The sequence below is a fragment of the Tyto alba genome, unplaced genomic scaffold, assembly GCF_018691265.1.
Source record: "Tyto alba isolate M040663 unplaced genomic scaffold, T.alba_DEE_v4.0 Super-Scaffold_2, whole genome shotgun sequence".
NCBI classification, from domain to species: domain Eukaryota; kingdom Metazoa; phylum Chordata; class Aves; order Strigiformes; family Tytonidae; genus Tyto; species Tyto alba.
In genome coordinates this window covers 28,734,143-28,755,667 of record NW_024881282.1, presented here as the reverse complement: position 1 = coordinate 28,755,667, position 21,525 = coordinate 28,734,143, and the positions used below count along the sequence as shown (strand labels likewise).

General features: G+C 45.4%; 1 protein-coding gene across 1 annotated transcript in view; it reads left to right on the top strand.

The window, feature by feature from the left end:
- The first annotated feature begins 4,443 nt into the window (after positions 1-4,443).
- Positions 4,444-21,525, top strand: part of LOC104367747 (phenylalanine-4-hydroxylase) — a 42,330-nt gene continuing 25,248 nt past the window's right edge. The window contains exons 1-3 of the mRNA XM_033008020.1: positions 4,444-4,539; positions 8,791-8,898; positions 20,376-20,559. Coding sequence (XP_032863911.1) covers positions 4,498-4,539; positions 8,791-8,898; positions 20,376-20,559 — 334 coding nt within the window. The 5' untranslated portion in view covers positions 4,444-4,497. The remainder of the gene's footprint in view (positions 4,540-8,790; positions 8,899-20,375; positions 20,560-21,525) is intronic.

The following is a 21,525-nucleotide window of genomic DNA, read 5'->3' as shown; positions in this document are numbered from 1 at the left end:
CCAGGGTGGAGGAATCCTGGTTCTCTGGATAGTGAGTTGTACGAGTGAAAACTAGTGTTGTACCGTTTCGTGAGGAATAAAGCCTGTGCCCCAAGGAAGAATTAAAAGTGTTGTTTGACCAGGGACACTGCTGAATTATTCTCGAAAGGCGTCTTGGGATGAGCACTCATCACTTTGCAGACATTTCTTGGGCTGCCAATTAGGGCATAATAAATAATTAGAGGTTTTAAGCATATTAGATACAGCTCATGCTAATGAGCTACATCAGGTCTTGTGCTAACCTGAAGTGACAGTTTGCATATAGGGCTTAAAAAAAAAAAGGAAAAAAAAAAAAAAAAAAAGCAGCAGCCGCGGCAGTGGCCCCTCCGGCCCCAGCCCCGGCCCCGGCCCCGCCGGCCCTTCCGCCGTTCCCGCGGGTCCCTTCGAGCGCTGCCGCCGGGGTGCGCGGTGCCCCGCGGCCCTCCGCGCCCGCGGAGCGGGGCCCTTCGCCCGCCGGCCCCGCCGGGTGGCCCCATTGTGCGGCCACGCGTCCCGCGTCCATCACAGCCCCGGGGGATAAATCACATCGGGCTGCCCTCCCCCCCCCGCCCCCGCTCCCTCGCTCCCCGCCTCCCCCCATCGCCACTTTTTGGAGAGCAGCTCCATTTTGGAAGCGGTGTGTGTGTGGGGAGGGTGTTCCTGGCGGCTCCGAGGTGGCAGTGCCCTGGCAGGAGGGGGGCGAGGGGGCTTTGGGTGATGCTTGCCGCAGCCTGGGAGGCGGACACCCCCCCCCCCCCCCCCACCGGGGGCAGGCGGCGGGGACAGCCGGGTCCCCCCTCCCAGTCCCGCTCCCGGCCCTGGCGGCCGCTGCCGTGAGGGCACAGTGCCACCTCCCGGCCACGCCGCGCCGCGGGGGGAAGGAGATGCGGGGGGAAATCCTATGGGGAGGGGATGGGGTGCGGTCAAAAAGCATTTAGCGGCGTGCTGCGAGAGGTGTCGGGGATCCCGGCTCTGCAATGAGCGGGGCATGTGGCTGGGCAGTTTTGCAGCCACGGTGTAAACCGAGGTGTGAGGAAATGCAACGCGGCTGGCGCGTAACGGAGAGCTGCAGCACCTGGAGACCTCTGGTAGATGTGGACACAATATCGGTAAGGGGGGGACGGGCCCGGCCTTCACACACACTCCCTGAGATGGTCGCTGAACCCTCATTTGGGAAGTTTTCAGGAGCTTCTGGTTTTACTAGGAAAGCATCTCACCATTGCTCACTGCTCCCTCAAATGGCCCGGGACATCCTGAAGCAGCAGGGCAGCCAGGGAGCTGAGGGCCAAGGACATTTCCAATGTCCTTCCACAGGAAGGGGCATCCCTGCCCAAACCAGAAAACACACAGCTCCAGGGAAGCCACTGCTCAGCAAATACTGGCTAAAGGCAGAGGCGGGAAAGAGCAGTCTGAAAAGCAGCCAAAGTCCGTGGCCCTTTGAACTTGCATCATGCTGGCCAGGGGAACCTGCCAACTTCCAGTGCAAAGAGACCTCTTAGCTGTGGCTGAGCAGCGCAGCCAGGAATGGTTCTGTGTGTGTGCGTGTGTGTGTGCGCCCCAATAAAGTCTGTGTTTCTGAGTGTGAAAATATGTTTTTAGCTGGAGGCAATGTGGGACATTGGTGCATATCTGCATGTCGTTGAAAGGCATGGGGTTACAAGGTACTGCAGCACCCAGAGCAGGATGGGTAGACCCAAAGCTCAGGTGCTCATTCAGGGGCTGAGGAACAAGACTCATGGGGTAACTTGGAACCCAAGTGGGAAATCCCAGTTAGCAACGGCACTGCAGGGAGATGAACCTGTGCTTGGTATGCTGAACTCGTGCTTCAAAGGGGTCAGGGAAGCTCAGGCAATTTGGACTCTGAAATGGTCCAAGGTAGCCAGTACTGATGCAATTGTGAGTTCATACTGTAACAGCACTGGGCACTCACACACGCACACACACACACACACACACACACAACTTTGCTCCAGAACAAGAGAATTTGGGAATATCTCCTGGCAAGAAGGAGCTTAGCTTCCCCCAGCCGATGCCTTTTGCTACCAGGCAACCTCTGACAGTGCAGATCGATTAAACAGTGGCCTGTTGGCAATACACTGGTGATGCTGTTATGATTATGTAGCAATAAAAGTGAGAGGTAAGCTTGCAACAGAAATAGAAAAAGCAGGCAGTAGGAGGAGGCAAAGCAGATAATTACGAGGATTTAGCATGAGCAGTATTTCGCATACCTGATACTGCACTTTGCCTTGCCATTCCTGTCAGGTTAAAGAGAACAGAGGGTGTGATACATATGAAAAAGGATGGAAGAAAGGAAGAAAAGACTAAATGCATGTAAAAGACACAGAAAAGGAAAAAAGATTGATCAAAGGCTAGTGAAAAGAGAAGGAAAAAAGGAAGAAAAAGGAAGGTGTAAACAAACAACAAAAAAAATAGTTTATGACTTTGGATGCCACTGTTATTTTGGCCAGCCTTAGGACATGCATTTAAGTTTTCTAAAATCTAGTTGCAAAATATACCAGGTAGCAAGGCATGGTGTGTGGGGAAAGTAAACAAGACCAGTTGCTGGAGGCTGTCCTGCCCTCTACAGGGACTACTGTAATCAATGCTGTCACCATTCTTACCTCACTGGATTGGGGTTTTTTGCAAGGTGGCTTTCAATGTCCCTATCATGGATAGGACCGTCCCAGTTGCTGCACAAACACAGGACACAAAATACTGCCTCCTGTAGTGAACTTACTGGCAGAACAGGTAAAAATGAGTAGTTTTTCTACTGCTGGCAATTACCTAGGTTAACCTCCTTTTTTCCTACTGCCCCATGTCTCCTTGCCCCAGCCTGCTGCCACAGGGTCAGCAGGGCCCACTGTGCTATGTGTGCATCGCATTTGGCTGCCTACCTTCATCTGCCAGCCCCATAACACAGCCTTGCTGATCACTTCAGAAAGTCACTTTCCACCCCTATGTGCAGCCACAGGATGCATAAACAAGCAGCTCTTCTGAAAAAGGTATGTATTCACACCCAAAGCACAGAGCTACTTCAGATGCACATTTTACAGTTAATCATTTCGGTGGGCTGGGTTCTGACTTTACAGTCATGGGGTGCAACATGGGTTTGGACTGAGATCCCTGAAAGTGGCTCCACTCAATTTCCCTGCTATAAGACTGATTGGATTTAGCAGCTATTGGATTTTGTAAGTACCAATAATTCACTGTAAGTCTTATGTTAGTACTCACCAATCTGAGTTTGCACTAGTGCATGTAGTAGAGCTTCCCTCAAGGCTAAAATAACTGTAAAGAGATGATTTATTTATTCCACAGAATTTAGCTTTATCGCAAAATTGTAGCAAGATTACCTGCCTTGACATAGTTTGTCTTGGTACAGACTTCATCTTTCCAAATAGCAAGATAGATACTTGACCAATTGGTTTGGATATTTTATTTTGTTTTGTTTTGTTTTTTCACCTGCCCTCTGGTATTGGGCTACAGCTTTCCATTACTCCCTCAACCCCTTTGATGACTCTTTCTAAACCAAATCTCTTTATATACCAAGCTCTTTTATACCAATCCTTTACCAACCTTTTCTGAAATAATTTACACCCCCCTCTCCCTGTTCCTTTTGTATCTCTCCATGGATAACACGATACACAATCACACATAACACCTTCTGCTGTTCTTCTGCATCCTCCTGCCCTCTAGCTCGGACCTACTCTTCTCTCCTCCTTTTCATCCTTTACCTTCCTCCCTTTCTCCATGTCCATACTCATATCCCAGTGTGAGGTGTACACAGCTAACTCGTGTTTCACTCTTCTTTTCCACTGAGTATCTCTCTACAGTGTCTGGTGTGTGGAGCGATGTCTCCTGATCTCTGACGTCTTAGATATAGCCCAAAAGGACAAATCCCCCAGCTGCTGTCCTGTGCCACAGCACTCCCTGGTCCCATGTCTGGCATCCAAAGAGCAGATCCTGGAGAACATCTGATCTCTGGTCACATGGAGCAAGCCCCGATGGGAAACCCGCTTGAGGCTGAACACGCATGCAGCAGTGGGAATGGACCGGGGGGGGGAGGCTGAACAGAAGACGACATGTTGACGTGCAAAAATGAAAACAGCAGCTGATGTTGACCAGGAGGAGGGAGGCTGTTAATTCAAAGCATGCTGCTTGTCCACGTTGGGCGCAGATAGAAACAATATGCTGGAGAGCCGCTGTGTGCCAGGGTGGGACTTGCAGGGGCTGGCTGGCATGGAGTGGCTTGTCCATGTGCCAGGGGTGGGTGGGTGGGGGGCGTGTAGAGAGAACGCCCCCTTGGCAGAGTGTCCAGGGGAGGGAGCGGAGGGGAAGGGCGGGGGGAAAGGGGATGGCTTTGCCTTGTTTGCTCCACTTTAAATACCTTTGCACAGAGCTCTGGCCGCTGTAGTAAGGTCAGAAGGCTTCACCTGCAGCAGTGAAGGGGCCTCCCTGTGTGGGCATCGCTGCCTCTGCAACATGGATGCACAGCACTGCAAGATGAACGGTGACCCTTTCCAGGTAAGAGATGGGATCTGTGTGCTCACTCTTCAGAGGGCAGAGGCTGTGGCTGCCTCCCTCCTGCCCACCCCCCCTTGCAAATCTTGTCCCCTGCACTCTGAGAGGCAGTGTGACCCAAGATAGGAGGAAACTATCCGCCTGTCTTGATGCTTTGCCGTGCCTGGTTGCCACCATTCTCCCTTTAGGAAGCCGATATACTTGTCTGTTGTTAATCGTGCTCACAAAAGTGCAGTGAGAACAAAAATGAACATTGCAACCATATCATTGCATATATGGCAAAGAGAAGAAGAAACAGAAAAGACCATCAGTTAATTAGAGGTCTTAAACATATGTGATGAAAGCAAGCTGTCTTCTTCTATTAAAGGAAAGCAGCTGAAGTTATGTGCTCCTTCTGGTGGAGCTATTCGTTAAATTTTGGGACTCTGACATCCCCTCTTTTAATGTTTACTGACTTACTTTGAACCCTTTGCTGTGGGAAATACAGGGAAGTCCTTTTTATTACAAGCAGTATAGTAAGTGCAGGGGCAAGTGATGTAACCTGAAGTCAGCATGGTTAATTATTAGGACCAAATTCTGCATGTATGAATCCTATGCAATGCTGCTCAAGCCAGAGACATACTGCAGAAAATGTGCAAAAAACGGCTTCAGTTTCTACAACTCTTTTTAAGAGTGGAACAGCCAAGGAAGCCTAGTTTCCTACTGCTCTGTGTGCTGAGGTTGAACTCCTATAACAATTTTATAGGGTCTCACCTTGCTGCTTTTCCAAGTTGTATAATTGCTTGGTTCCAATGGCATCTATGAGAGCTGAGCATCTAAATGCCTTAAGAAATCTGACTTGGAAACTAGTTCCATTTTCAGAAGTAACTTAGAAATCTTATTTCCTCTGAAATATTTATTTCTCTTCTCCCCCCACTACTATTTTGTGAATCTATTAAGTCTGGAATTTATGACACAGAGGTGACATTCTTCTCTCACTGAAACTGGAAGCAAAACTTCTGCTGGCTTTATCAGTGTTTGAATTCATTTTGAAGGGCTTTATCTAACCAGCTCAGAAAAGGATTAGAAGGCAGACAGGTCTGTGTTATTGACCTCCAGTGCTGCCACGTGTATCAGGAAGGCAATAGAAATCTACGTGCAAAGCAGTTAAATAAAAATGTAGATGTGCATTGTGCTCAGGTAAACCCATCCTTGCACCTACACATCACCTACCTTTGAGACTGTACTATGTCCAGTAATGGATGTTCATGTTCATCGACTGGTTCTTATTTTACTTCCTGGGAAAAAAAAAAAAAAAGGAGCTGGAAGAAAGTTAGAGCTTAATTTATTCCACATTATATTTATAAATCATACATGTCATATACGCAATACTTCACTGACAGTGAAACAATTTATTCAACTCTTAATCATAACAACAGTAGTAACGGAACAGTAGAACTACCCCAAAGTTGCAATTCCTCTCCATATGTTGAACAACAAGAAATGAGAATTGAGAAAGGATAAACTGTGATCAACAGATAAAACTATGCATATGTACCACTAAAAAGCTCGGCAATAAATGTGACTGCCTGTGTGTATGTTGATGTGTATTACCTCCAGTGTATTTGTTGCTGTATAGTGTCTCCAGTGTGTATTGATGTATATTGCCTTTATATATATTGCTAAGGACTGAGTACTGGGAAAACAGTAATTTTACTCTTCTTTCCCCTTGCAATGAAAGCTGTAGTCTCTGTGGACAGATTCAGGCATGAACTAATGTTTGTACAAAAATCTTCCAGTGAACTGAGTGCATATGCAGATGTGCAAGAAATTAAGCAAGTATCACTCTGTTCACAGGATTAGTGCCTACTCCCTACTGCAGTATGTCTTAGTTTTAAGCACCAACATAAATCAATTTACAAGACTGGGAAAATGAGAGAGGACAAATTGAAACTGGCTGATCTCAACACATCAAGGCTAGCAACGAATGAGACTATATTTGGGTTGGAAAGATGTTTTTTAAGGCATTTTGGGGTAATCTCATGACACAGAGATCAATTAACATCAGAATTACTTGCAAGACTCGAACCTTGCATTATATCTCCTGCAGTGTCCACACCACAAATTCTTACTTTGTCATGCAGAGTCAAGTCAACCTGTCATAGAAGTTGCTCCCCACAGCATGTCTTGGCAAGAGTATTTTAAATACATAACTGCATGGCTTTTAAAACAATTCCAGTGCAGAACATGAAAATTAATTTCTTGGTCCACTGGGCAGACACTGGTGTAGAACAGTTCTGTCCTTAAGATCAGTTTTGGTTGTGGTGGGGGAAAACAGAAGGGCAAAGGAATGCATGGACAATATTTCAGATGAGTTTTGGTTACACTCTCACTGAATTTCTGGACTACTGATGATTGGTTTGCCTTTCTACTGAGTCCTTTGTGGTTGCTTGAGGTGTAAATGTGCTTCATTAGCCAGCTGCCACATCACTCCTGACTGCTTTTTCCCTTGGTCCCCACAATTTAAGAGCTGGACCAGCTCCCTGCCTGTGTGAGGACTCAGGAGACACAGAGATGCTGCGGAAAGTGTCACAGTTGGACAGGTGTCAATCTTCCCTCTAATGCATAAAACCAGTATTTCTACTACAGTTCCCACCAGAGGTTCCCCATAAAGGTGAAAAACATTTGGATAACCTTTGCAACCTCTGGAAATAAAGCCAGATAGAAAAATCTGTTGCCAGTCTGGTACTGAATTCTTAGGTTAGCAGCAGCCTCAGAAACAGCCCGAAGAATCAGCCATTATTTACTTTACAAAAGAAGGCAGTTCCTTATAACACTCGGAAAATGCAGCCCCACCAAGAACTTTATGGCTTCAGGGCAGCTGAATATGATTATTAATTTTTCTGCTACAAAGACTGTCTTTTCTAAGGACAATATTTGGGAACTGAGACTCTTTATACTTTGATTTCTATGTTAAATTAAACAATAGCTCTAAAGAGGACAGGCTCTGACTGAAAATACAGCTCTTCATAAAGAATAATTGAATGGATGCCTTAAGTCAAGTGTTGGCCCAGGACTTGTTATATCAGTACCCATCTATGTTGGAGATGTCTGGTGTGATCTTTGAAATACCAACCAGGGGCAATTTGTCGAAGGCTAGTACATGTTTTAAAACTCCCAACAAATAAGGTGTTAATGTGACTTCCAAAAGTTTGTAATGGTTGTGCCTCAAATTTACTTTGACATCTGAAAAATTAAGCGATTCTGGAAGTCTCAGCAGGCATTTAACATGCCATGTCAGGTACCCAGATAGTTTTGAAAATCTGGTCCCACTCAGGACTCAATTTACTGTTTCTGAAGTGGTGAGACAGCTCTTCCCTACTTAACAGGGGTTTTGTGAAGAGAAACACATGTACTGAAATGCACTAAGACTTTCTGGTAATGAGAACCATGAAAATAATTAAAATAAACCTTCTATTTGCTTGAGAATACTGGAAATTGCCGTTTGGAATTTGCAGAGCGGAAAATCAATAAGAGAAATGGAAAAAGCATAAATGAAAACACATCTTGCCCTAACTGTGTCTTTATTCACTGTGGAATTTAGGGAAGAGCTGAACATTTGCTCCAACATTTTTCAGAGTTTTTTTGTTTGATTGTTTTTTTTTTTGGTTGGTTGGTTGTTTAGGTTGGTTGTTTTTTTTTTTTTTTTTTGTTTGTTTTTTTTTTTTTTTGTTATTTTGTTTTTAGACCACCTATCATATCTCTCTTGTGAATACTACCTCTCCTGGGGCTACTTAGAAGGCACAAGCAGAACTGAAGGGAAACAGATCGTGGGCTGCATCTCTGCACAAAGCTCATCTACATTGTTCTTCTTAATCCTGTGTGTTAATGAAAAGAAAGCCTGAAGGAAGGGCTTTGCACTGTAGCCGAAACCAAAGTGCAGTAACGTTTCCATTCCCCCCTGAGCTTGATACACTTGAGAGGTGAAGCAAGGCAGAGATGATATTAGACCATTTTCATGTCCTTTTTGACTACCTTGCTCCCACATGGGCCCTAGTTTGAGAGAAGGGATTTGTGTCTCTACCATCAAAAATCGGAGCAGCCCCAGAGCTGCTCTACTACTTCTGACAGCAACAGTTGCTTTGATTCCCACTTAAAGCAACTTTATACTCTCTTTACATTGCTGATGCTGTGAAAAAGGTAAATGGAGCAAAGAAAAACTGACTCCTAGGGTGAATGTAAATCTTTTTGTTTGTTTGTTTTCTTTTCTTTCAGGAATCTATGTACATTGAAGAGTCCTCAAATAAAAATGGTGTGATTTCTTTGATTTTCTCTCTGAAAGAAGAAGTTGGGGCATTGGCTAAAGTTTTGCGCATATTTGAGGTAAATATTTTCCTTCAGGAGACCCAATCAGGTCTTTAAAGTTTTCAATTGCAACACCATTTGCTCAGGGTATTTGTGGTCATGTTTGTGATTCCATTTCATTGCCATAATGGGGGAAAGCAGCATGCATTTCTTTTCTGGGGTTAATATCCCTTAAAGCCTTGGATCAGAAGTAGCCTTTTAAAGTCAAAATTTTATTTCAAACTTTTAAATTAAAACCTCTACTTTTAACCGATATGAGGGTGGAAAAAATGCATATTGTCCATTTAAGAAGGAAATATTCCATTGTAGCTGCTTGAGTAAGAGGTAGAAGGGAATTGGGTCATAACCTGAGATTGACTTCTGAGTATGTGTAAGTGGATGTGTAAGTGTATGTGTATGTGTATGTGTATGTGTATGTGTATGTGTATGTGTATGTATATGTATATGTATATATATAGAAAGGCAAGTATAATCTGCACATGATCTGAGTGGCTTATAGTGCACATGTTGTATGAAATATTTCTACAGGGGCAGCTACCATCCTCTTAGCTCTTGTACGTCTCAGTAAATCTGATACAAATAAGCCTGCCATCTCCCACCAGTGGTGCTTATACAGAGAGGGTGGAGGATACCTACAAAACAACATAAAAATAATAGTACTTTGTTTATGCCAAAGAGTCTCAAAATCTGTACTGGAAAATTTGGAATCCTTTTGGGGAAACAAGAAGCCATTTACCTTCCAGGACTTTGTGTGCCTATTTATTCTTGCAGAAATATCTCCCAGATGTCATGGATGCTGTTTAAAAAGCATGAAAGCCTTACAGTTCAGGATGGTTGTGTTGCAACACACAGAGCTGTGTACTCAGTGCTTCCACGCAAATAATGTTCTATTGGTTTTGTGACTTCCTTTTTTTTAGAACATCATCATGTAATAGTTGTGCCTAAAAGTGGCTCTTTCTATAGAACACTGTAAAAAGTTGTGGCCTGCATACTTTCCATTCATAAACACGGCTGACTAGGAAATGAAAGGTTTGTGTGGTATTAATACAAATGAAAAATAGTTATGTGTTATAGGACATATTTGTTTTATCAAGATGAAGGGAAATTCGTACCAATGACAGCAGAGCTAGTCTAAACCTGTGAACTGAATACTGTAATACAGTCCTGCAAAATGTCTGTATGTCAGTGGCATGCATGTCTGTAAGTGAATTAAGGAAGTTGTTAATATCCTCTGGTTAAATGCACTGCTGTCTACTAACCAAATTGCTGTCAGCTCTAAAGGAAAATCTGCAGGGGAGCTAGGAAAGGAAAGAGAGAAGTAGCCAATTCTTAGATGTGACTCTTCTTGCCCCAAAGCAGGTTCCTAAATTAGACCATCTGAATCATGGATTTCCCCAGTGACCCTGATGGCAACTGAGGGGATGGGGATCAGCTAAAGATGTCTGCTCTGGTGACTGGATAGTTTCCCATTCCAATGAGGCCAATTCTTTCTGTGCAAACTTGCAGTCTCCCCCTAGCACGAAGGCTTGACAAGAGACCTAGCATAGGTGCTCTTATGTCAGTTTTGCATTCAATGTAGTAGGGAAATGGATGGATGGCTGGAGGAAAGGGATTTAATGGTACAAGCCTGACTTGCAGTTTCAGCTCTTCAGGGCTGCCATTAATGAATTAATGAGCACTGGGGTGTGTAAACCAGAGCAGCCCTCGGGCTGTTCTAACTCAGTGCAAAGGCTGAGGTAACCTCCACCCTTTCTCACCTGGGCCATAACCATGGTGCCTCAGAGATACAGACTTTGTGCTCAGTGATGTTCACAGAAGGGAAAGGTGGTGATACACAGGTGAGAAAAAAGGAGGAAGACCTCAAGAGGAATTTTTCTTCTTGTACCCTTTCCCTGCCTAATAAAATCAACTGTGAGATGCAGGTTAGTTACAGGAATTAGTTCAGACTCTCTACTGGTGGACTCCTCTGGGCAGGGAGAGCCCTCGCCTTGTCTCCAGGGTTTCTGTTGTTGGCTCAGAGCTGGCCCGGGGAAATGCAGTGGGTTTGTCTCAGAGGGGCGGCACAGGGAGGATGTGAAGACAGCTGCCCTGGCTGTCATTGCCTCATGCAACCACATGAAATGGGAAAAAAGAAACCACAAAAGCCACAAAATATGATCACACTGTTCCCTGGCGCAGACGCGGCACTGCAGCCGTTGACCCTCACGGAGGGCCAGACCTTGTGCAGCCACTGGTGCTGGTGGCCATGCGTGGCACTTTTGGAGCCCCTCTGACTCTTGCTGAGCCTGGGGGCTGCCCAGGCTGCCAGGGTCTCTCCAGGTACTCGTGCATGGGAACGCAAGCGGAGAGCGTAGCTCAGTCCTTTCCTCCTCCCAGCTCGCGCTTGGGAGTGATTAAGGGACAGTGCCTCCAGCACTGGCTTTGAGGATTTTGCCTCTTCTCTAGCCAATCTATAAAACTACCCTGGGACATGAAGAAGGGAGGAGGAGGATTAAGTAAGCTATAAATATGAAAGTTTTCAAAATAAATCCTCTCTCAAGACAGGGAAGAAAGTGTGGAAGCAAGATCCAGATGGAGACACAGGGAACTGAGGGTATGCCTAAACAAAGGAGAGCTCTTATGGTGCTAGCAGCAGCCAGGCTGCCTTTCTGTAAAGGAGGTGTCTGTGTGTACCTGGGGATGTTCATCCTCTACTTGGTTTAAGACCTGGAGGAAAAATTTTTGTCACTCTGGTAGGGCTGTTCAGTTAACGATTGTGTCCCTGCCCGGGATGAAGGAGCAGCTCCTCACTCCCAGGTTCAATCCCGCCCATGCCCTACTTTTGTGCTGGGGTGAAACTTGCCCAGGCATTAGCACCCACCACAGCTTGATCTCCCCGGGGAGCAGGAGCCCAAAGGGAGCAGCGCTGTGCTCCAGCCTGCCCCTGCACCTGGATAATGGGAGGTCCAGGGCTGCTGGCTCATCAAGCACCATGGCTGTACCCCAGTCCAGATGTAATCTGTACTCACCCAGGAGGCAAACCCCCCAGGGAAGCAAGTAGTGTCCAAACACAGCCCAGCTGAACTGGGTGAATCCCCATTGTGGGTCAGAATGGGCTGAAGGTAGGGGAGCCTCATATGCAGGTAGGTGAAGGCACAAGGCTGGTGGCTACAGAGAGAGCGCTCACGGTACAGAATGACATCCTGTAACTGAGACACCAAGTTTAAGAGAATTTCAATGTGTTTTTGGGGAAACATTAATGTTTGACCTAGGCAAACATCCCTCAGGGTTGCTCAGAGAGTTGACAGGCATGCTCTCACATTTGTGTTTTCGCTTAAAGACCCAAACTCTTCTGTTCAGGTCCCAGTTGCACACAAGTATGTGGCTACAATGACAAACTGTTGTTTTTCCTATATAGCTTGAAGGGTTTTTTTTCTGAGAAATCTCCTCTGTGTACTCAGCTCCTTATGTCTCCTGGCTTTATGTCCAAAATGTACTTGATTATATCCACATTTTTTCTTATATTTACTCTTGATTCGTATTCTCTCTAATGCTTTTCATCTGCTGGGCCAATGCACAATGTTCCAAAAGAGCGAGCAATCTGTATGGAAGAAGGGCTGGAGTTTCAGGAGGGCAGGCACATATTTGAAGAAAGACTATATGACTTTTTAAACTGAAAAGCTTAAATCTTTATCTGTTCCAGTGTGCATACAGCTTCCTTATGGGTTCTGCCTGGGCAACATCTCTGTCCTTACTGCAAGCTTGAGGGTGGCTGTAGAGAAAGCATAAACCCACTAGCAGAGTCTTTATGCCAAGTTCATTTTAATAGGACCTGCAGTATACTAGGGCACTGTTGGTGCAGCCATATACTGTTTATCTGGTTCATGCTGTTATAGAAGACAGTATCTAGGAAGCCAAAGCTTGAATAAATACTTGTTTGGAACAGAACATTACACATAAGCAAAATACCGTGCTTAAAATCAGGAAGACAGAATAGTCATTGTGGAATTATGTTTCTTTTTTGATTTACTGGACACATCAAGAAGTTACAAAGTATAAGTCCAGGTCAGAAAAAGACAGAAATCTCCCAAGGTTCTTATCAAAACTGAAACACCAAAGCAGAGCATTTCGGGTTAACCCAAGTGATACACTTGATAGGAATGTTTATTTTAATCTGTAGTGATAAAAGACTATTGAAATTGACATCACTTTTTTAAACAACAACAAAGTCCATGCTGAAAGAAAAAAAGTGGGGAGGAAAAAAAAGTTTTTCCTCTTACAGGATTGTTATTTCCAGAGTTAAATTCATCATTAAAAAATATCAGAACTGAACATTTTAATACGTAAATAGAATTACCCTCAGTTTAAATTGAAAATTTTCTGTGTGACTTTGTGTCGTGGTTTGGGCCTTGTTGGCAGCCAACCACAATGGAGCAGCTCTCTCTCCCTTCCCCTCCGGCAGTGAGAAGGGACAGAGAGCCAGGCTTGGGGTCAGAGATAGGACTGGGATGGGGAGAAAATCTCCCTTTTATGATCACGAGCAAAAGGCAGACTCGTTAGGGGAAGGAAAAAAAGAACATACATTTATTACAGACACTAACAACACGTAACAGAGTAGGTCAGTGAGAAGCATTGTCACATCTTGAGAACACCTTCCCCCCACCCCTCCCTTCTTCCCGGGCTCAGCTCTGCTCCCGATATCTCTACCTCCTCCCCCAGTGGCGCAGGGGCAGGGAATGGGGGGTGCAGTCAGCGCTGCCACTTCCTTCATGTTCGGTGAGGGGAGTGTCTGGAACTTGTTCCTCCTGCTCCATCGTGGTCCCCCTCTCACAGGAGACAGTTCTCCACAAACTTTCTCCGACTTGAATTCCTCCCATGGGCCTCAGCATTCCCCACACTGCTCCGTCATGGGTCACTAACTTCCTCCAACTGGATTCCCTCCCACGGCTGCAGCCCTTCCTGAGCTGCTCCAGCGTGGGACACCCTCGCATGCTGCAATCCTCCCAGCACTGAATTACAGCAGCGGGGCTACCTTTTCCCATGAGACCCCAGCCTTCTTCGGGCACAGAACCTTGATCAGCCGAGCAGGAGCAACAGGCCATAAATCAATGTCTGCTCCACCGTAGATATTCATGGGTGGCGGGGGGGGCCGCCCTGCTGTCTCACCACAGGACACAGGGGGGTCTCTGCTCAGGCACACCTCCCTCCTCCTTTCTTCCTCCGCTCCTCCACTGACCTTGGTGTTCATGCAGCTGCAGCAACTCCTCCTCACAAGTCCGACTGCCTGACACCATGTCCCTTCTTAAATACGTTATCACAGAGGAGCAGCTGATTGGCTCAATTTCCCAAACAGAAGTGGACCTGACTTGGAGCTGGGGGAGCTTCGAGAAGCTTCTCACAGGGGGCCGCCCCAATAGCCCCCTCCCCTGCCACCAAAAAACTCCACCACTCACTCAACCCAGGACACTTTGTGAGTACATTAATCTCCTTCACAGTTCTTTTCCTGATGGGTTTACAGATAGTAGAAGACATGTCAGCTGTAGTATGTGGCAAACAGTGGGTTGGAATATATTATATGTTTGATCAACCCATTCTCATAGAGGAGCCTTCCATCTTCTCTTCACTGATGTGACCTTCCCAGAGACAGAGCAGGACTTCAGTGCAAGGTCCAGATATCAGTGGTGTTACTTACAATGGATAGATCTAGCTCAAAAGCAGCCCCACTGATTTGCACCGAGTAGTACTTCTGCTCCTGGAGTAAGTTACTGCTCCGTGGGAGGACTGGATGAGAGTAACGGGCTGTACTAAATAAGACCTTGTGCTTTTCAGAGCCAGCAAAGATGACTGTGCTCTTTTTCTGTTTAGGAGGTTACTTTATTCAACAGAAAGTCCAAAGTGACTGTTATCTCTCTGTTCCTCAGGAAAGTATTGGCTCTGCAGTGTTGTGGGTTGTTTCCAAATCAGGAGAAGCGAGCAGTCACTTTGGCCAGGGGGTGTGTTGGAGGTCTCTGCAGTGATAGGTGATCAGACCAGGCATGCCTCTACCAAGAGACTTCTTTTTTCATCATAGCATGTGTATGCACAGCTACAGTCATTTTATTACACCTGAAATCACTGCTCCAAATCCATGCCCTCAGTCTGAGCTCTCCTCTTTCCAGGGCCAGGAGAGCAGGACTCTTTGATCTTATAAACCAACACGAGTTTAAAGAGAGGAGTGCTCTCTTGTTAGGTGATCGTTGAGTGCCACATACTGCCAAATACGCTTTTTGGTTTGTCCTGCTCCACATGTTTTGTGGATAGATTGTGCTGAAGCTTCATACCAAACCTTAGGGTTGGAGCAGAAGTGTTGAGTGATGGACACCAGGGGCTGCTCCAGGGCTGGCTGTCCTTTGGAGCTCTTTCCTGACACAGGCCAGCTCTGGGTCCCTTTGCCCCCATGAGTTTGTCATGGGAGAAAGACCCTAGCAGATGTGAAGGAGAAGATGGGGAAGCACTGTCTTCAGCTGAGAAGCAGACATTTGGACAATAAATCTGAACCAGACAGCTGCCTTTGCCTTCGCTTTGGGAAACCACAGATGAAGGCATTGCTGTAATTTCCTAATTCCCCTGATCTCCTGTGAAAATTAGGCACTGAGTTTCTACTTGTGCTTCTGAAACTGTCCCCCTTCAGGAAGCTCTGAACTAGCCCATGACAAGGGTGTTGCATTTAAGGTGCCACATAAGGGTTAAAAGAATATGTAAATTTTTTTGTTTTGTTTTTTGTTTTTTTTTTTTTTTTTTTTGTATCAGGAAGTGCAAGTAAATCCTTGTTTTGGGAGTTTTCACCCAAATTCTCACTGAATGTTGATTAGCGGCACAGTAGAGCTGCTGACAGTTCTTCATCTGGTAACAATGTGGGCTCTCCTGATGAAGCCAAACTTACTTTATGACAACAGTCATGAAGACAAGCTGCAGTTGGAATTCACAGCTGTACTTAGTTTTAGCAGCCATATACAGGAGCATTTAGTAATGCAGAAACAGAAGGACATAGGAATGCCATGAGAAGCAGTAGCCCATAACATTCCCAGAAAGTATCAATCCTCACTGAAAGATTCCCTGTGTAGCTATGAAAACACAATTTTTTGTTTCCAATGATCAGGCTATTAAACTCTCTGGGGGTGGAACTAAATTCTCTTGGCGGTGCCCTCTGCAAGACAGCCGATGTAGTATAACACCAGGCTGGTTTGATCCTGCTGGTGTGGGGCAGCTGCAGTGCTGGAGACACCTGATTGGCGTAACTGGAATAACCCGGGGAAGGGGCTGGAACTGCTTCATGGCCTCTGAGAGGGACCCAGGGCTGCAAGCCAGCACTGTGGGATGAGGCAGGCAGGGAGATGGGTGATCTCCTGTGTCCACCATTGTATCTGTTGTAAATGGATATCTCTATTACTAACCCCTGTCATTCAAAAATGATGGCTTACACAAAATGAACTTAGTTCTAACTTGATTTTTGAGCTCTGAGAACATGTCTTGAGACTTCTTTCTCTAATGGGGAGTGATAGAGATACAGTTGACTTGGATATTCAAATAATGAAAGCTGAGATCTTTCACACCCAGGAGTGGAGGTTTTAAGAAAAAAAGCAAGAAATTTGGAGTGACCTCTGCTAACTTCAAGGGATCTGGCAATGCTGTACACTTGTGATCTCCATTAGGTGTTACACCTAATGCTACCCTCAGTCCCCAAGGCAAAATCTGTTCTGAGATTTTACTTGCTAAAAAGTATATTAATGCTTTGAAATAAATGCAAGGTGAACAGCTACCCCTCATCTACCAATACAGAAGCACTCCAGCAGACACTTGGTTATATGATAAAATGTGTCCATGTAGGAGAGACTCAACCTCTATGCTGGTCATAAACCTGAGGAGAAGTAGAGAAGCACCAACCTACTGCAAGTTCTTTGCAGCTGCAATGGATGATGGGGCAAATTCAACAAAAGCATATCTAATCTCAAGCCATGGGCTCGTCTGATTCCTACCAGCTCTAAAACAGGAAAAGCAGAAGAGACCAATTCAGGTGTGAATCCAGTCTCAAACATGTGACATCCCAGGTCTTCCAAAACAAGTTAGGTTATGAATTAGGTTCCATCAACAAAAAATATCTCAGAAATCATCAAGTGCCATAAAATAAATACAGAATTTTTAGTAGCTGTCTTTTAAGGGCATATATTGTCAAGACTTCAAGCTCTACTAAAAACACAGAGAGATCGGAAACCTGCTCAAAATAAACAACTAAACCAAAAAATGCCCCTATTCTCCTTTTTCAGGTAACCATTTGTTTCCAGAAGTTGGAGCTTTAAATAAAGCATCAACTACTGTGAGAAATGATGCAATTGCAAGATTTGACACTACTGAGGATGCAAAAAAGTGTTGAACAATGTGAAACTATGAAGATTAAACACTAGGTGGAGTAGTTGGACTAGCATGAAATTGAGATTTATAAAACAACTCTAGTAACAGATCCACTGTAAATATTTTGAAATCAGGGGCTTAGTAGCAAGGCACAGCATATGAGAGCATGTTTCTCCAGGAGTGCCAGTTCAGGGAGTTGGACATATGCTGCTGAATTCTTGCTTTGAAAACAGCCACCAGAAGGGTTCTCCCTTCAGCTTCTCTGCTGTGAGGTCCTGAAGCCTCAGCACGAAGAGGTAACGGGTTGGCTCTGCACATTGCTGTGCTGCAGGCACCCCTCAAATAAACATCAAACCGGCTTCACTCTCTGAGGGAAGTAGTTCTGCTTATTTCAGGTGTAAGAAAGGAGGTGATTCTCTTCATGAGCTCCTTTCTCCTTGTCTTCTTTTATTTTTTTTTTTTTTCCATTTTCCCACTCTCTTAGGTTGTCGCAATACTTTGGGAGGCACTGGTGATCCTGCTTCCTTAATCATGGCTTGTGCCAACCTTGCCACTTGTCACTTCATTCCCAACCCCTGCACCATTCCCCCCCATTTTGTGGGCACCACTGTTTGTGCAGCTGCTTGTTGAGCCAGTTTGGAGACCTGGCACAGTGGAAAAGTCACCTGGCCAAAAAAAAAAAAAAAAAAGGATATAATTGAGGTGTCTGTGTGATCTCTGAAACAGCTCTGCTATCTCCAGGGGTGGGATGCCGAGGCAGGGATGAACACTTGTGGGTGGGGGAAGGAAGCAGGGGATAATGGCCACCAAAGAGAGGTCCATGTTATCATAGCCTCTGCAAGAGGCAGAAAGCCTAGTTAGGGCCCAGGACCCCATTCCCCTGAAAATCTACACAGAGACAGAGAACAACACACCAGTGCAAAGTGAAAGGAAGGCAGCACCTCAGTGTGCCTGAGCCGAGCCTTTGGCAGGGGGAGGTTTTACACTCACTCTCCACCTTTGTGAGTAGCTATACGGAGCAGCTGAATGGCGCCAAGCTCTGAGTGCCAGCCACATGTTGCCACAATGCTTTCCATGGTGTGTCCGTGGCCAAGGGGCTGGCAGCCCCCTCTGCCTGATCTCTGTCAAAAGCTTTCCAGCCCTGAGTCATCTGAACTTCCAGCTCCGGGCAGCCCCACCTCCCAGTGCCTCATCAAGTTGAGGGTACAATGTGCAGTCTGTTTGTGAAATGGGGCTTTGGAGGCCTAAAACAAATTGTCCTCGGGGCCCAGGACAGTGGTAGCCATTCTCTCCCCCAGACAGCCCTGTGAGGAGAGCATCTCTTAAGAGCAGCAGTTGGTGAATGCGCTTTTGACCTTTTCAACTTATTGTATTGGTATCTAGCCAAACAATTTAAGTTCATCTGTAGCGTGCGACACTCAGAAAACAGAGGAATGACATGAATGCTGTTTCCTACCAAGTAATAAACTGCCTTTTGTGGTGGAGTGAATGAGGGCTTTGCCACTGATGGCCAGATGCCCCCCTGCACTGTGCAAGCACTGAGAGGAGCAAAGAAAACCTTAAAGGCTTGAGGAGCTCAAACTAGAGGGAGGTATAGAAAAAAAGCTTCCCTCTTTCTTCCCTGTAGGTCACAAGTAGCTCCTCGCAGCGTTTCTTCATGGATGAAATCCTGACCCCACTGCAGCAGGGGGTTTGACACTGACACCAGCGGGGCCATCGCTTCCCCCTGTGTAGTTTGGGGTCTTCTTAAGCCTGAAAGCATCAAAACAAAAGCTTCTCCGGAGCTGCTAAGCACTCTGTGTCAGCTCCTCTGAGTCTTCTGTGGTTGATATTTAGGCCCAAATTTCCTTCAGGGGTTTGCCTATTCCTCCTAGGGGACAGAAGCCCAGACCTGGCCTCAGCATTCTGTGGCCATGGCTCCAGTGTGAGCCTGACAGAAAGGTCAGGTGATAAAGTCAGCACCAACCAAAATCTGTTTAAAAGGTTTTTCTCAAAAAAAAAAAAAAAAGAAAGTAACATTTTCATATTCAAATAACAGTGCTCAGGAAAACATCTGAGTTCAGCTAAACTAAGGTAGATTTTCCTGGACTTGTGTTTAAGTGACTGGAAAAATAGGACTTTTAGCTATTTGGTGCTTTACAAATTGACATGGTGGCATGTGTGAGGTCAGGTACTCAGTAGTCAGAGTCATCAAAACTATAGTTGTCAATAATCCTTTTCTTCAGAACTAGGAAACACTGCTACTGGTCAGTGAAGATATTTAGTGAGATGGAATTTGAATTTCTGTGCTAAAAAAAAAGACTACTTTGAGAGTGATCGGATTCCGGAGCAGTTGTCCAGAGAGGTTGTGGAGTCTCTGTCTGTGGAGATACTAAAAACTTGACTGGACTGAGTCCCGAGCAATCTGCTTTAGCAGATCCTGCCTAAGCAAACTGTTGGACTAGATGATCTCTAGAGGCCCCATCCAACATCAGCTATTCTGTGATTCTGTGATTTTGTGATTCTGTGATTTAGAACACCCATGTTTTTATTTGCACAAACCTGGGAGGCCTTTTTGGTGCAGATCCAGGTTTCCCTTTGGATCTCTGCCCAGCACCTGCTCACAGCCCTGGAAACTCAGAAGGAAGCTTTGCAGGTGACTCTGCAGTGTCTTGATAGAAGCGTATCTCGCAGGGTGCCCAGCTGCTTGATTTTCCAATCTCCTTTCAGGGTGCTCGTAAATACTGAATTAACTTTCTTCTCTACAGGTGGAACACCTAATTCCCATGTTGAACCTGGGGAAATGGTCTTGCAAGCTCCCTTTATGTACCTGTGGTACTGGAGTCACCATTTACAATACAAACCTTGTTTACAACTTATATCCCACTTCCACCTTTTTCAAAGGTTTATGTAGAGCATGGTCTTTATGTTGGTGCTCTGCACAAGGGTGATTCCCACATCCTTCTCATTCTTCCTTTTTGTCTCTCTTCCTGTTGAGAAAGTCCAGTGGCCACCAGAGGCAAGTCTCTACTTTTGAGTTATTTGGATTGTATAGTATGGGTTGTTGACCGACACATTAATTTTAGCTAGTCTTTATGTTGTATTTCTTCCCCCAAAACCTGTGGGACCAAAATCTCTCTTTCTCATAGGAAAAAGGTATAAACCTGACCCACATTGAGTCCCGACCTTCCCGTCTCAACAAGGATGAGTATGAATTCTTCATTAACTTGGAAGGCAAGAATATCCCAGCGCTGGACAAGATCATCAAGTCCTTGAGAAATGATATCGGAGCAACAGTCCATGAGCTTTCACGAACAAAGAAGAAGGACACTGGTAAGGATACACGGACAAGGATTACATTGACAACGGATATTTACATCACATACTTAAATGACTTCTTTTTCCTGTAGCAAAAGAGGTCCTCTTGGATCTCTATGGCTGCATTTCCATACCTCTGCTTATTCTGACTATGTTGTAAGCTTTTTAATTTGGAGATTTTCTCTCCGTGTAAACTGCCACACTCTACCTTTTGCCATGCTTTGACTATGTCTCCTAGGAACTGGTGTTAGGGTGTTATGTTGTCATCTGACTGGTTAGTTGGCATCAGTCACAGTCTCTTAAGCAGCCTTGTTGTGGTAGCTTGTTATACTACCTGCAGAATTTAACAGGGATCAAAGGATGATTGGAGTTACAGGATAAGGGCTCAGCTTGTAAATCCCCAAACAATGGTGCAGGAAGTAGGTACATCTACTTTCTGCTCTATCTTTTGATACACATCTGTAACGTGAAGGAATAACAGGGGTGCAGGTGGGACCTACACAACCTTATTTAATGCAGATAGGTTAGCTTGTCAAGCCCAATGACATGTCCCCTGAATCTCTGACTACCATCTCATAGCCTTTGGACCACCGAAAGCACTGCAGGGCTTGTACACTTTAAGCCTTTTCCTATGTTCTCTGACCACATGAGAATTCAGACAACAAGGATCTTCATGTGGGATGCACTACATCTGTTTGTTTACTGTCCACCCTGATTCAAAAAACCCACATGAACTTGATCAAAATTTAAAAAGGCAAATGGTTCCAGCAGAATCTGCAGCTGCATGCATGGACTTGGCTTGCAGATGGTAGATCAATTCTCCTGAGAAATCCAGGACTTGGTCTGCCTCATTTTCCCTCCCATGCTGTCCCCACAACAAATCTGTGTCTGTTCAGTACCCAGCAGTCAAGCCTCTACAGTGCCATTTTGTGGAAAAAATGTCATCTATTGAAGACTGCCTTTCACCTTCCTAAGGAAGGA